We start from the raw sequence: 16,909 nt of genomic DNA, 5'->3' as shown, positions 1-16,909 counted from the left end.
ACCTCTGTGAAGGTTGTATTCATAACTGTGGCCATGTCTTGTAAAGTAAAAGAATTTGACGCACTAGAGGTACTTGGCGTCACTTGTGCGGGCGTTACTGGTTGTGACACTTGGGGAGAGCTAGATGGCGAACCCTCATTTACTTCTGACTGAGAATCATCTTTTGCTCTATTTTTAAGTGCTAATATATGTTCTTTATAGTTTATAGACATATCAGTACAATTGGGACACATTCTAAGAGGGGGTACCACAATGGCTTCCAAACATATTGAACAAGGATTTTCCTTGGTGTCAGACATGTTAAACAGGTTAGTATTGTAACAAGCAAGCTTGGAAAACACTGTAATCAAAGTAAATAACACTTAGAAATAAAACGGTACTGTGCCTTTAAGAGAAAAAAAGCTGCACAAATTCTGCAAAACAGTTTAAAAATGCAGTAAGCATAACAAAATTTTTACAGTAGTATCATATAGCCTTAGTAACTTTGCACAGCTAAGCAAATAAACAATTAACCCCTTAATGGCAAAACGGATTGAAAAAACATCAAAAGCAGTAAAAAAAAAAAAAAAACTTTCAGCACTTTGCCACAGCTCTGCTGTGGCTCCTACCTGCCCTTCAGAACAATTTGTGGGGAAAAAACTTCTTTTACAGCCCTCAAATACGGCAGGAACCTCTGGAGAAGCAGTTAGAAGTCTCAGAAGAAAAGAAACTACACAACTGAGGCGCAAAAATAGGCCCCTCCCACCTCACTCAATGTTTTGAGGCCTAACAGACAAACACTAGAGTGTCTCTAAATTAACCATGTGGGTTAGAAAACTCAAAACAAGCCACAATGACCCCTTTAGTCCCTTCAAAAAAACGTTATAATTGCATCATTCACTGAATAAACAGACGTTTTTACCAAACAGTGTCACCAGTAACTAATGAGCCCTTCATGCAAGCTGAAATTCCTATCCAAGTGTCTGAATACAGCTTACCTTTCCCTCATGGAGATATTGCCAGCCTTTTCTAGAAATAACAGTGTGTCTAGAAAAAAATAGACTGAACATACCTTAATGCAGTTTAGCCTGCAAACTGTTCCCCCAACTGAAGTTTTCCTGATTCTTTAATTGTCCGCCACCTCTGAGGTGGAGGATAGCACTCATCTTGATCAGTTACGATCGGGATGATTGACACCCCCTGCTAGCCGCCGATTGGCCGCGAATATGCAGGGGGTGGCATTGCACAAGCATTTCACTAGAATCATGTCTGTCCAACATTTGTTAAATCAGCCCCCATGTGTCTTATCACCAAGGGTTCCATTTATGAAGCAGCAAATGCTGCTTTGGAGGCCCATCGTTTCTAGCTCGCCTTTTAGGTGGCCGCCAGTAAGCAATTGTGCAATGATACATTCCGACAGCGTATGCTGTCAGCATTTAGCAATGTTGAGCAGACATAATTCGCTATAGTGAATCATGTCCGCTCGAAATATAGTAAATCTACCCCCTAGTAGCTACCTGTTGTCTGTCCCCTAGTATATACGTGCATATTGCCCCCCCCCCCTTTGTGCTATCACGTTGTCTCTATCTCAGAGGTCTCAATTAAGACTGGGACATGTCTAGGGGCCCCTTCTGGTCCTTCAGTCAATTGAGGCATTCCTACAGGTGGAGGCCCGGTGGTGTGTCTGGCTTCTCTGTGTGCCCTTCCCCTGCAAAAGAGGGCTCACAGTATATAAAAAGTGTATGAATTTGCCTGTATGGAGATAGGGATTACAATATATCTGCTACAATGCTATTGAACAGAAAAATCTGCAACCGTATTTGTACAGGAAGCTTCACAAATGCAGATTCTCTGGTGTGAACTAACCAAGGAGGAAGGGCGACAGTCACAGAGAAGCACCTCCTCTTGATAGTGCCTGTTGATGTCTGTGGGTGCCTGATTTTCTATGATTGTTGATATCTGGGTGCATTTGTGTGTGCATCAGCAGCAGGACAACCATTGGTGCAGCAGGTGTAGTAGCACCAGGGCCCAAGTGCTGGAGGGGGCATGTAGCCAGTCTATATGTAGGCGTATGCAGAATGTGTACAATCCTAATGCAGGTCCGCTACTCATGTGCATGTGTGCCTGTGGATTCCTGTGTGTGTATTTATTTACCTGATAATAAGTGCCTGATATTTTGAGTGACTGTATGTCAGGGTTTTTTCCCCGCTTTGTTTGCCATGTGCTACTTGCAGCCATTTTACTCACCTCTTACTGAATCTGGTGCAGAGTGTCTGATGCTGCTCATTTCCTGCACGCCCTCTTATGGCCGGACTGGTGCTGTTCAGTATGTTTTGCCCTTGTGTTGTCTCAGACCCATTTGTGAGTTCCAGTTCCTGTGTATTACCTGGCTGTCTGACATCCCTCCTGGTTCCTGATCCCTGGGGTACAAACAAAAAAAACTAAAGTATGGGACAAAAAGCACTTCGAAACAGGAGCTTACCAAAAAGGATTAGAATTATATATATATATATATATATATATATATATATATATATATATATATATATATATATATATATATGAAAATAAATTGTGATTGAAGTCTCAAATATATTGAGAATAAATGAAATTTTGTATTAAGTGCCTTGTGATATGTGACATAAAATTGTATTTAATAAAATAATTAATACAATGATAACCCTTAAGGTTAAAAGCAAATGAAAGTGTTATAAGATATGACAAAGGAGTGTATATGATGAATAATGTACAATTTATTTGCTAAAATCCAAATTTAAAGCAAATCTAAAAGCTAATCTATCGATGATTGATTAAATACTTTAAGATGCCGGCATCTAAGTGTTTCTAAAACAAATCCTAACGGACCTAAGTAATAGCACTTGAAAAAAGTAACAGCAATATAACATAAGTTAACACAGTGTATCAATAATATGACGTTAGTGGTAGAATGTGCAACCAGCAGGTGAATCTCAAAGGATTAATACACGCTCAATGATGAGAGCTGGAAGTCCGTTGTTGGAGAAAATCCCTTTTAAATAGAGGGCCTTAGTGAGTAGTATCAGATTCTAATAGAATCTATATATTTCTTCGGCTGTGCACAGCTACAGAATTCACATATAAACAACTCGCAGTGTTAGAGTAAATGTTTGGAATCCGTAGGAAGCCCAGATGACGTCAGACCACGTGACTTGATCAGCTCGTATTACAGGTCTCTCATCGAATGGTTCCTTGTCCTATTGAGGCCAATTTGTTCTGTAGTTGCAGATCCAATACACAGTTCGCAGTGTTAGAGTAAATGTTTGGAATCCGTAGGAAGCCCAGATGACGTCAGACCACGTGACTTGATCAGCTCGTATTACAGGTCTCTCATCGAATGGTTCCTTATCCAATAGAGGCCAATTTGTTCCGTAGTTGCAGATCCAATACAGCTATAGAAGAAGTGTGTTTATTCCATTTTGGCAGCCCAGTATAAACTGTATTGCTTAAAATAAGACTTAGTTGTATCGTTAGAGTCTCTGCGTTTGCTCAGATAAGACCCAGTTGATGTCAGTGAAGTCCTTTTTTAAGCTGAATAAGAAGCAAAGTTTCACGTCTAACAGGAATTATACATATAGTTTGCTCAAGGTAAACAAACAATGTACCTGATAACGTGCTGAATAGAAGGGAATACAAGTTCTATTACAGGAATTACTCATATGCCCATATTCCAAATATTTAAGAAATGGGGATGAACCTGCAAGACCAAGTATAAATCCCTGGTTATATATTACAGAGAGTAAGCAAAATTCAACGCGTTTCGGTAGACACAGGTACCTTTATCAAGATAAAGGTAGCTGTGTCTACCGAAACGCATAGAATTGGGTCTTATCTGAGCAAACGCAGAGACTCTAACGATACAACTAAGTCTTATTTAAGCAATACAGTTTATACTGGGCTGCCAAAATGGAATAAACACACTCCTTCTACAGCTGTATTGGATCTGCAACTACGGAACAAATTGGCCTCTATTGGACAAGGAACCATTCGATGAGAGACCTGTAATACGAGCTGATCAAGTCACGTGGTCTGACGTCATTGGTGTTTCCGACGGATTCTAAACATTTACTCTAACACTGCGAATTGTGAGTTGTTTATATGTGAATTCTGTAGCTGTGCACAGCCGAAGAAATATATAGATCCTATTAGAATCTGATACTACTCACTAAGGCCCTCTATTTAAAAGGGATTTTCTCCAACAACGGAATTCCAGCTCTCATCATTGAGCGTGTATTAATCCTTTGAGATTCACCTGCTGTTTGCACATTGTACTACTAACGCCATATTATTGATACACTGTATTAACTTATGTTATATTGCTGTTACTTTTTTCAAGTGCTTTTTACTTAGGTCCGTTAGGATTTGTTTTAGAAACACTTAGATGCCGGCATCTTATACTATTTAATCAATCATCGATAGATTAGCTTTTAGATTTGCTTTAAATTTGGATTTTAGCAAATAAATTGTACATTATTCATCATATACACTCCTTTGTCATATCTTATAACACTTTTATTTGCTTTTAACCTTAAGGGTTATCATTGCATTAATTACTTTATTAAAATTTTATGTCACATATCCCGAGGCACTTTATACAAAATTAAATTTATTCTCAATATATTTGAGACTTTAATCACAATTTATTTTCATATATATATATATATATATATATATATATATATATATATATATATATATATATATATATATGTATATATATATATATATATATATATATAAATAAAATTCTAATCCTTTTTGGTGAGCTCCTGTTTCGGAGCACTTTTTGTCCCATACTCTTGTTTTTTGTTTGTACCCCAGGATAATTTTTTGAGGAATCAGTGATCCAACTAGGGACGTTTAGCAATTTCACCACATTTGATAACACTCACACCATCTCCCTTTTGTATCTATCCTGATCCCCTGGCTTGTTCCTGACTCTGCTGTTCTCCTTGTTCCTGATTCCGGCTCGTCTGACTATTTGCTTTGGCTCCAGACTCGGCTTGTCTGACTACCAGCTCTGGCTTAGACTCCTGGCTTGATGTTTGACTTGTGGACTTTTTTTTTTCTTATTAATAAAGGTGTGATTATTTTTGCACTTCTCGTCTCACTCTGATTCCTGGCACCCTGGCATTACGCAAGGGCCATGAATCCTGATGGTGATAATAATCCACCTTTACCTACCATCATTTACAGGATGGATGAACAGGATCACCACTTCAATTTGCACTAGCCCTGCAAACCCTGCTGACTCGCACTGCACATTTGGACCAGAGTGTCCCACAAGTTATGGCTGCTCCTGTTTCCGCTGCTGTACCTAGTCCTAACAGGAGCATGTCTGGTTCTGCACCTCTACCTCAGCGATATGGAGGCGATCCTCTTCAGTGCAGAGGGTTTTTGAACCAGGTGGGCATTTACTTTGAGATGTTGCCTCAGGTGTTTCCCTCTGACAGAGCTAAGGTGGGATTTCTCATCTCGTTACTCTCTGACACAGCTCTTGCCTGGGCTAATCCCTTGTGGGAGACTAATAAAACTGTGATTTCAAATTACCCTGAATTTGTGGCCTCCTTTCAAAAGGTATTTTATGTTCCGGCTGGCTCCTCCTCTGCTGCTAAACGACTCATGTCCATTCAGCAAGGTACGAGATCTGTTGCTCAGTATGCCATTGAGTTCCGTACGCTTGCTGCAAAGGTAGGTTGGAACAATTAAGCCCTTGTTGCAGCCTTCTTTCATGGGCTCTCTGATGCGATTAAAGACAAAGTTGCTGCCAGAGATTTACCAGAGGATCTCGAGGCATTGGTGTCTTTTTAAATCCTAATTGACATCAGACTAAGTGAGAGGCCCTCTTTCAAGAAGCGCTTGCGGAAGCCTCCTGTTACGTTGTCTCCTACGTGTTCGTTCCCACCCATGCCTCCCTATCCTCCAATGCCTCCTGGTCCTGAGTCACCAGGTACTGCTGAGCCGATGCAGTTGGGATTCATGCATCTCTCCACGGTGAAGAGGGCCTTAGGGGCTCTGCTTCTATTGTGGGTTACAGGGCCACCTTTTAAAGTCTTGTCCTACACGGCCAGGAAACGCTCACACTTAAGGTCCTGTCGGGGCAGACCTTGGGTGGTTTATCCTCGTCCCCGGAACCGCTTTCCTGGGTGGACTCCTCCATAGTCACCCAGGCTCTTGTTGACTCCGGTGCTGCAGGCTATTTCCTTGACAGTGCTTTTGTATCAAAGCACTCCATTCCTGTATTGCCTTGGTCCGTTCCGCTTGCTATTGATGGCAGGCCCCTTCAGCCCGCACTCATTACTCACGAAACCGCTCCATTATCTATGGCTGTTGGGGCTCTCCATTTTGAAACCCTCCAGTTCCAGGTGATAAACTCTCCGCATTTTCCGGTTGTTCTGGGTTATCCTTGGCTCCAAAAGCACAATCCCAGTCTTGACTGGCGCAGGTCCGAAATTTTGTCATGGTCCCCGCAATGTATTTCCACTTGTCTTCGGAAACCAGTCAAAGTCTTGTGCACTTCTTCAGTATCTCAATTGCCAGAGGAGTACCGAGAGTTCCTAGACGTTTTTGACAAGGTGCGTGCCGATATGTTGCCTCCTCACCGGTCTTACGATTGTGCCATAGACCTGTAACCCAGAGTCATTCCCCCTCGGGGATGGGTTTACCCTCTGTCTGTTGCAGAGAATTGTGCTATAGAGGAGTATGTTGCCGATGCTCTGTCGCAGGGGATAATCTGCAAATCCTGCTCTCCTGCAGGGGCTGGTTTCTTCTTCATGTTAAGACCATGAATCGATTATAGGGGTCTTAATCATCTTACCATTAAGAATGCTTACCCTATTCCGCTCATTACGGAACTCTTTGACTGTCTCAAGGGAGCTACGGTCTTTTCTAAACTTGATTTGAGAGGAGCATACAATCTCATTAGGATTAAGGAGATCCTGGCTGCACAAACCAATGCACCTCCTGAGAAACCTAGTGGTAAGTGCTTTGTTCCTTAGAATCTTCGAACTAAACTATTGCACACTTACCACTATCCTAAAGCCGCAGGTCACCCGGGAAAGAACCAAATGATTTGGTCTTCATTCTGATGTTGCTGCGTATGTTGCCTCCTGCTCAGTCTTTACACAGAATAAGACTCCTCTGCATCTTCCTGTGGGTCTTCTTCAACCTAATACTAATAGTAAGCGTCCTTGGACACATCTTTCCATGGACTTCATTGTCGAGCTCCCTGTTTCCAATGGCAATAGTGTTATCCTAATGGTGGTTGACCGTTTTTCTAAAATGTCACATTGCATTCCCTTGAAGAAGCTGCCTACCGCTCAGGAACTTGCTTCAATTTTTGCCCAGGAGGTCTTCCGTTTACATGGATTACCCAAGGAGATAGTCTCGGACCGGGGTAGCCAGTTTGTCTCCAGATTTTGGTGTTCCTTTTGTGCTCAAATGGGGGATCCAGCTTTCATTCTCCTCGGCATATCACCATCAATCCAATGTCGCTGTGGAACGTCTTATCAAGCTCTTAAGTTCCTCCGTTGCTATGTATCAGATCACCACAATAATTGGTCTGAACTGTTACCTTGGGCAGAGTTCGCTCGTAATAGTGCTATTAATGCTTCCTCCCAGTTATCCCCGTTCATGGCAAATTATGGGTTTCAACCATCCTTGTTGCCCGATTCATTCATTTCTCAGGGTATTCCGGCTTTGGAGGAGCATCTCCGGCAAATCCGTTCCATGTGGGTGCAGATTCAGGATTGCCTTCATCGTTCTATGCAGCGCCAAAAGTTCCAGGCTGATCATAGGCATCTGCCCGCGCATTCCTACCAGGTTGATGAGAGGGTTTGGCTGTCCTCCCGCAACTCCAACGGGTCAATCCTGTGGCCTACGCTCTTGACCTTCCTCCTGCAATGCGCATCTCCAATGTTTTTAATGTCTTTCTTGAAACCATTAGTTTGTAATCCGTTTACCACTGTGTTGCCTCGTCCTATCTCTGTTGACAACCATGAAGAATATGAGGTCAGCAGCATTATTAACTCTCGTATGTCCAGGGGCCACGTACAGTATTTGGTTCACTGGAGGGGCTACGGTCCGGAGGAGCGTTCATGGGTTCCATCCTCTGATGTTCATGCTTCCACCTTCCTCCGTGCCTTCCATGCCCGTTTCCCCAATAAGCCTTTTGTCCTCCCGCGGGGGAGGGGTCATTGAGGGGAGGGTACTGTCAAAGTTTTTTCCTGCTTTGTTTGCCATGTGCTGCTGGCAGCCATTTTACTCACCTCTTACTGAATCTGGTGCAGAGTGTCTGATGCTGCTCATTTTCTGCATGCCCTCTTATTGCCGGACTGGTGTATATCATCCGTGTGAGACAGGTTGCAGTCTCAGTATTGTGATGTCATCACTTATTATTTAAAGGGCCTCTGTTCAGTATGCTTTGCCCTTGCGTTGTCTCAGACCTGTTTGTGAGTTCCAGTTCCTGTGTATTACCTGGCTGTTTGATGTCCCTCCTGGTTCCTGATCCCTGGCTTGTTCCTGACTCTGCTGTTCTCCTTGTTCCTGATTCCAGCTTGTCTGACTACTTGCTCTGGCTCCTGACTCGGCTCGTCTGACTATTCACTTTGGCTCCGGACTTGGCTTGTCTGACTACCAGCTCTGGCTTAAACTCCTGGCTTAATGTTTGACTTGTGAACTTTTTATTATTTTTTCTTATTAATAAAGGTGTGATTATTTTTGCACTTCTTGTCTCAGTCTGATTCCTGGCACCCTGACACTGTAACTACACAGGCTGATTAGCAATAAGCGGTTATTCTTAATTAATTAATTATATATATATTAAATTATATTATATATACTTGTTGCTGTATTTTTTTTTTATTTGGTTTTTATTAAATAGTGAAACAAGCTTTAAATGTTTTTGTAAATCAAACTAGTAGATAATACATGTCAATTTTAGGGTATGGTTAAATAACAAAAGGGGGTGGAAGTGGGAAGCTCTACCTAAAAATGCTCAGGCCTTGTCATACTCTGCAAGGGAGCAGATTCAGGAGTTGGGAGCTGTTTTTCAGAGGTGTCAGGTTCTGGGGTTAAAGTTGTGTTTTGTCTATGTGTGTCTTTCCTTTTTGGCATAATTAAACAGGTTCAAGGTTTTAGGAAATAAAGGTGATGGTTTTATTTATAGGATAATTAGCAATGCAGAGATATGCAATTAGATAAGGCAATGTCTATAGGCTGTAGTATTAGGCAGGAATAAAGATCTTTGTAATAACAGGCAGGATATTTGCATATGCTGTAGATTGGAACTGTGTAATAACAGGCAGGAATGCAGTGCTTTGTATAACAGGCATGATACTTGCATATGTTGTAGACTGGAACTGTGTAATAACAGGCAGGAATGCAGTGCTTTGTATAACAGGCAGGATACTTGCATATGCTGTAGACTGGAACTGTGTAATAACAAGCAGGAATGCAGTGCTTTGTATATTAGGCAGGATATTTGCATATGCTGTAGACTGGAACTGTGTAATAACAGGCAGGATACTTGCATATGCTGTAGACTGGAACTGTGTGATAACAGGCAGGAATGCAGTGCTTTGTATAACAGGCAGGATACTTGCATATGCTGTAGACTGGGACTGTGTAATAACAGGCAGGAATGCAGTGCTTTGTATATCAGGCAGGATATTTGCATATGCTGTAGACTGGAACTGTGTAATAACAGGCAGGAATGCAGACTTTGTATAACAGGCAGGATACTTGCATATGCTGTAGACTGGAACTGTGTAATAACAGGCAGGAATGCAGGGCTTTGTAATAACAAGCAGGATACTTGCATATGCTGTAGCCTGGAACTGTGTAATAACAGGCAGGAATGCAGGGCTTTGTAATAACAGACAGGATACTTGCATATGCTGTAGACTGGATCTCTGTAGTATCAGGAACAAGCAAGCAAAAGTACCTGAGTCAGTCTTTAGGAAATATAAGCGGATTAGCCAAGATCAATTGCCAGAATATCAGTCCAGAAATGGAACACAGTGCCAAGGGAAAATGAAGAAGAGCAGTCTGTAAATGAAGCAGAAATCAGGCACCAGGAAATCCAAACAAATCTGTATTTCACTCAGGAAACAGGACCAGAGGGTCTTTCAGAGTATAACACTCAATGTCAAGGCCCAGAACTGAAAACAAACCTCCCAGATATAGCAGGCTGCTGATTACATGATTTGTTTCAGCTGGAAAGCAGGTGGAGCCAGGGAGACAAAGTTGCAGCAAACAGAAAAACCCAATATTCTTAGCCTGTGATCAAGCCAACTGGTGGCAAAGTGGTAAAACAACAGGCTGGGAAGAACAGCAGCAGAAATAGAGACAGGTCCCAGGTTCAATTCTAGGCTGGATCATGACAGTACCCCCTCCTCAAGGATGACCTCTGGGCAGACTTAGCATTCTCGTATAACTCCAAATCTTTGATGCATACCAGAGTGCCATCAGAGGTATATGTACAATCAGGGGGTATTATCTTTTTTGAAGGGCTCTCCAGAAGAGGATTCTGGGGACTGGAATTAGTATAGAGGGCCCCAACAGGACTGATCTTCGGTTTCTGTGCAGTTCTAGGCTTGTAGGTTCTGAAAAGGTGGGTATGAGGAAGAGGAGGTAAAGGATCTTTTGACCGAACAGCAGTTTGAAGCACTGTCCCTTCAGTGTCAGAATCAGTATCATCTTCAATGGTTGAATAGTTAAACATTTCTTCTGAAATGCACAAAGATGAGAATGTAGCTGCATTCGGTAGGCAAATCTCTGGATTCGTAGTACTAGGATTCTGTGGATGACATGTTAGTACTTCACAGGAATCAGAGCCTTTGGAAGGTGCAGTCCTAGGCTGATCAAAGTGGGGATGTAAAATAGAACCTATGCAGAGCTCATCGCCAGAGGAATCCAAAGTGGGATTAAAGTTTGACTTCCTCTCTGTAGCCTGTCCACTTGGATGACTCAGGATTTAGAGGTGGAGACCCCGGAACAGACTTCTTAGGGGGTCTCACTGGACAAAAAGATATTACATGCCCAGTAGCTCCACAATAGAAACATAAGCCATTAGTTCTCCTTCTGGCCATTTCATCAGTGGTAAGAGGGGTTGATATCCTCCTTTGGATTGATAAGGATACAGCCTTTGGGGTAGTGGACACAGGAGTAGGAGTGCCAAACCCAGAATTTTTATTTTTTTATAAAGTCTTTCAGGATATCCTGTAATGTCTGGAATCCTGCAGTGAAATCTTGGATAAGTGACTTCAATGCATCCGGAAGGGATTTTAGAATTTGGTTAAGTTGTAGTAGATGAGAGTCCACAGACAAAATTCTCTCCGACACTTCAGTCAAAGAGTGAATCACCTCTGCAAGCTCCGATGTAGGGCCTTGACATTCTGTCATACTCTGCAAGGCAGCAGGTTCAGGAGTTGGGAGCTGTTGTGCAGAGGTGTCAGGTTCTGGGGTTAAAGTTGTGTTTTGTCTGCATGTGTCTTTCCTTTTTGGCATAATTAAACAGGTTCAAGGTTTTAGGAAATAAAGGTGATGGTTTTATTTATAGGATAATTAGCAATGCAGAGATATGCAATTAGATAAGGCAATGTCTATAGGCTGTAGTATTAGGCAGGAATACAGATCTTTGCAATAACAGGCAGGATACTTGCATATGCTGTAGATTAGAACTGTGTAATAAGAGGCAGGAATGCAGTGCTTTGTATAACAGACAGGATACTTGCATATGCTGTAGACTGGAACTGTGTAATAACAGGCAGGAATGCAGTGCTTTGTATAACAGGCAGGATACTTGCATATGCTGTAGACTGGAACTGTGTAATAACAGGCAGGAATGCAGTGCTTTGTATACCAGGCAGGATATTTGCATATGCTGTAGACTGGAACTGTGTAATAACAGGCAGGATACCTGCATATGCTGTAGACTGGAACTGTGTAATAACAGGCAAGAATACAGTGCTTTGTATATCAGGCAGGATATTTGCATATGCTGTAGACTGGAACTGTGTAATAACAGACAGGAATGCAGTGCTTTGTATAACAGGCAGGATACTTGCATATGCTGTAGACTGGAACTGTGTAATAACAGGCAGGAATGCAGTGCTTTGTATAACAGGCAGGATACTTGCATATGCTGTAGACTGGGACTGTGTAATAACAGGCAGGAATGCAGGCTTTGTATAACAGGCAGGATACTTGCATATGCTGTAGACTGGAACTGTGTAATAACAGGCAGGAATGCAGTGCTTTGTATAACAGGCAGGATACTTGAATATGCTGTAGACTGGAACTGTGTAATAACAGACAGGATACTTGCATATGCTGTAGTCTGGGACTGTGTAATAACAGGCAGGAGTGCAGAGCTTTGTATAACAGGCAGGATACTTGCATATGCTGTAGACTGGAACTGTGTAATAACAGGCAGGAATGCAGGGCTTTGTAATAACAAGCAGGATACTTGCATATGCTGTAGCCTGGAACTGTGTAATAACAGGCAGGAATGCAGGGCTTTGTAATAACAGACAGGATACTTGCATATGCTGTAGACTGGATCTCTGTAGTATCAGGAACAAGCAAGCAAAAGTACCTGAGTCAGTCTTTAGGAAATATAAGCGGATTAGCCAAGATCAATTGCCAGAATATCAGTCCAGAAATGGAACACAGTGCCAAGGGAAAATGAAGAAGAGCAGTCTGTAAATGAAGCAGAAATCAGGCACCAGGAAATCCAAACAAATCTGTATTTCACTCAGGAAACAGGACCAGAGGGTCTTTCAGAGTATAACACTCGATGTCAAAGCCCAGAACTGAAAACAAACCTCCCAGATATAGCAGGCTGCTGATTATATGATTTGTTTCAGCTGGAAAGCAGGTGGAGCCAGAGAGACAAAGTTGCAGCAAACAGAAAAACCCAATATTATTAGCCTGTGATCAAGCCAACTGGTGGCAAAGTAGTAAAACAACAGGCTGGGAAGAACAGCAACAGAAATAGAGACAGGTCCCAGGTACAATTCTATATTTGGCCCCAGCCCAGCCCTGCTTTAATATAACAGCAAAGAAAAGAAAAAAAGAAATCACAAAATGCATAATTACATAAATGAATCTATAAAACATAAAAACACCAGTATAATGCTTGATGTCCAACAATCACTGATGCCTTTAGAACTACTTTTTATAACATATAAATGAAAAACATCTCTTTTCTGTTTATGGCAGACAATTTATCTCCACCCTTAATAAAAGGAGGTACCCGACACAGATAGGGAGAGTATATAAGTCCACTGCACATACAGACCAACTACTATGACAAGCAACATGGTTCTTTATAATGTTGATATCCACAATAATAAGTATTCCCAGACACATTCTTACTGTACGTACCACATACGATGGTGCTGGGACTTACATAGGTACTTCTATAGTCTATGGGGCCGATTTATTATCTGTCGGACGGACATGATCCGCTGTAGCTGTCGGCATTTATCATTGCACAAGCAGTTCTGGTTTACTGCTTGTGCAAAGCCGCTCCCTGCAGATTTGCGGCCAATCGGCAGGGGGTGTCAATCAACCCGATCATATGAGATGCAGCGGACAAGTTAAGGAGCAGCGGTCTTAATACCGCTGCTTCTTAACTCCTGTTTCCGGCGAGCCTGAAACATGTGCATTAGGCACCATTCGGGCAATGGTAAATCAGCTGGGTCTATTTCTTTTATGAAATGGACTTCCAGGTTCTCTGATTTGGATTATTGAACAATCCTGGAGAAACTAAATATGTATTATATTCCACACTGTATACATTCTTATTTAATTCAAGCTCTAGAAAACATTTTATTTTTTACAGTTTGTCATCATACTAAAAATATGTACAAGATTTTAGAAATGGATAATTGACACATCCAAACAGAATCTATTCAGTGTATTAGAGCTATGCTAGTTTTGTTTTTTCTTGAGACTGTTATTTTATAGTGTCCAAAGATATGATTATGGAGGTTTGGCTCTGGCATTACATCAGAGAAGGTATTGGAGATGAAAACAGATGTTTAAAGAATGGATACGAGAACAGATATGGGATAATGGTTCAGTATGCAAGGAGGGCTTTGTGTTCTTGTTAAACTGTGTCATGATGTATAATGTGACCTAATGAATCAGTAGATGTGAGAGAATTGTCTAGCAAAAGTGCATGGTAGAATTAGGAAGCAATATATATGTTTTTATGTCAGCCTCTATTTTGGTAGTGAAAAAAATATATATATTTTTGAAAAACCTGAAAATTCATGAAAGGGAGAGTCTTCTCCAGAATTTTTATTGTTAAAAAAAGATAGATAATCCCTTTATTACTCATTCCTATAACCAGCATGGTTATATTAATATACTTTTTACCTCTATGATTACCTTGTATCTAAGCCTCTGCAGACTTTCACATTTATTTCAGTTCTTTTGACAGACTTACTTAGCCAATCAGTGCCCTCTCATAAGTAACTCCCCGGGCGTGAGCACAAAGTTATCTGTATGGCACATATGAACTAACGCCCCCTAGCTGGGAAAAAACTGTCAAATGCTTTGAGATAAGAGGCGGCCTTCAAGGGCTTAGACATTTGCATATGAGCCTACACTAGGTTTAGTTTTCAACTAAGAATACCAAGAGTACAAAGCAAATTTGATTATAAAAGTCAATTGGAAAGTTGTTTAAAATTTCATGCACTATTTGAATCATGAAAGTTTAATTTTGACTATACTGGCCCTTTAACTAAAAACATGTGTTGATCCTGGAGTAGACTGTCCCTTTATACACTGACAGTGAGCACGACAGTGAGCACAATGTGCTGTATAATGATGTGAGTTTCTATACACTACACCCTAATGCGTACACTGCTCTGTATAAATATAAGTATGTATAATCGGATGAGTATGCTATTTAATGACAATATCTATACACTAATAGTGTACACACTGTATAATGATGTATCTATAATCATTACCGCCTATACACAGATAATGATCACACACCTATCTATAGAATGGCTGCTATGGACCCCCAGTACATGGGCCCTGGTGCCACTGATCTTGCTGCACCAATGATAGTTCTGCCCCTTAATCCATCTATTTTCTGCCTTTTGTACATTTGAGTGACAGCTTTAATGTCATGCAATTTAAAATAGACAAAAAGATATTAAATGTAACTTTCAGTTATTAGTTAAAGTAAATGCCTCTCAAACCGTTGCTTGTTCTACCACTTCTCGTGTATAAAGTTTTCTTTTATTAACGGATTTACAGCTTTGTTCCTCAGGGCGCCTCAGTATCAAACAATTTCAAGGTCTCTGGATGGCCCGGCGAAGTGTATGCATTAATCATTCACCTGTACAGAAGCAGAGCGATCCTTCTACCCTAGCCTGGCGAGATACCATACGGTTTGAACTGAGAGCTCTAGGAACACACACATGCATACTAAGCATCAGTGCTCATGCACAGTACCTGTGGTGCTTATTTAAAAGAAAACTTTTATAAACATTTTACCACTTTTATCAGTGAATGTCAGTTCTACCCACTCGTTTCCGCAATTATTATAACATTTTATAGTGCACATCCACTTCAAAACAAACAATAACTTTTTTTTTTTTTTTTAAATGCTGCAAAAATTAATCTTTTTCTTGCCAGGTGATAGAACTATAAAACTAATAAGATGCAGGGCACTACTCCACTCATATAGATTACTAGTATTATATCAAATACATAAGTGCATAGGCCAAACTTTTTGGCCCTTGCTTGGCTGAAATATTGGTCATGTACTTGTGTATTTGATATAATATAAGCAATCTATATAAATGGAGAAGTGCCTTCGATTTGATTTACCATATAAAGTACAGGTGGAATCATAGGCCTACGCTCTATGGGAATTTATCTGTGGATATAAAGCAAAATACTTACCGCTGTTAATATCACAGACCCCCGCTGGTGCCAGATCCAAACTGAAGAAATCAGCAGCACTGACATTGCAGCAGCGCAACATAATATCCTGACCCAGAACATATTACAAAATCTACTTAACATTGCTGTATACTCCAAGAGAGACATCTCTTAAACCAATGTAAACTGCTTGCAATTCTTCAGCTCCAAGAAAGAAACCCCTACCCACTGCAGAGAGACCAGTACATGAACACACCTCCCTTATAAAATGATTAGAAATGCAGGAAATCTGGGAGACTAAAGTTATGAGGAGGAGAAGGAGGGGTAAAAAAAAAAAAGTCAGATAAAGAAGGAGGTATGATTTAGATCACACTACATATGCAACGAAATAGATGAGTGAAAGGAAAAATGTAGCAGAAAGCTAGAAGATGCTTACAAGCATGTGTATTTTGTTAGTGGACACGTGGGGAGGTGAACAGCTTCCTCATTGTCCCAAATCTCCCCTCTCTACCATATGTCACATTTAACATTCCCTCCCCCTCTTCACACACTCTTGATTCCAGACAGGGTCAGAGGAAAAGCAGAATAGCAGAATGGGAAGCCGGCAATAGGAAGAGCAGATTATCAAATCACAATAATCTAATATATAGAGGCTTCATTTATCTATGAAACCAAGCATCATGGCTGACTCATTACAGCAGAGTTTCTCAACCTTCACAGTGGCAAGTAACCCCAGAGCTATAACATCTGTCCTAAGTACCCATAATCACAACCCTGCAGCCAGCTCATCTTTATTGTAACACCCCTAATTCCCAACATTTGCAGAAATTATACATGTGCTAGGTATTTTTCTTATACAGCTTGTGCACTATTTTAGATTTAGTTGAAAGGTGACTTTAAAAGAACATGTAATTACAATATATTTTTCTGTAGTGTTGCAAATAAACTAACTTACTGGGTGAGTTTGCCTTATTTGGAAAAG

General features: G+C 41.0%; 1 protein-coding gene across 2 annotated transcripts in view; it reads right to left on the bottom strand.

Moving 5' to 3' along the window:
- The window catches only part of LOC128656427 (matrix metalloproteinase-23), a 132,253-nt gene extending 116,004 nt beyond the window's left edge, over window positions 1-16,249 (bottom strand). Inside the window, exon 1 of one of the 2 annotated variants that reach the window (XM_053710332.1) lies at window positions 15,949-16,249. In XM_053710332.1, the coding sequence (XP_053566307.1) occupies window positions 15,949-16,095 (147 nt within the window). In that variant the 5' untranslated portion in view covers window positions 16,096-16,249. The remainder of the gene's footprint in view (window positions 1-15,948) is intronic. The other variant, XM_053710330.1, reaches the window with a different exon arrangement.
- Window positions 16,250-16,909: the final 660 nt, after the last annotated feature.

Source organism: Bombina bombina, chromosome 4 (genome assembly GCF_027579735.1).
Source record: "Bombina bombina isolate aBomBom1 chromosome 4, aBomBom1.pri, whole genome shotgun sequence".
Classification (NCBI taxonomy): Eukaryota; Metazoa; Chordata; class Amphibia; order Anura; family Bombinatoridae; genus Bombina; species Bombina bombina.
Note: the sequence above shows the minus strand (reverse complement) of the source record. Positions and strands in the feature narration are given on the sequence as shown.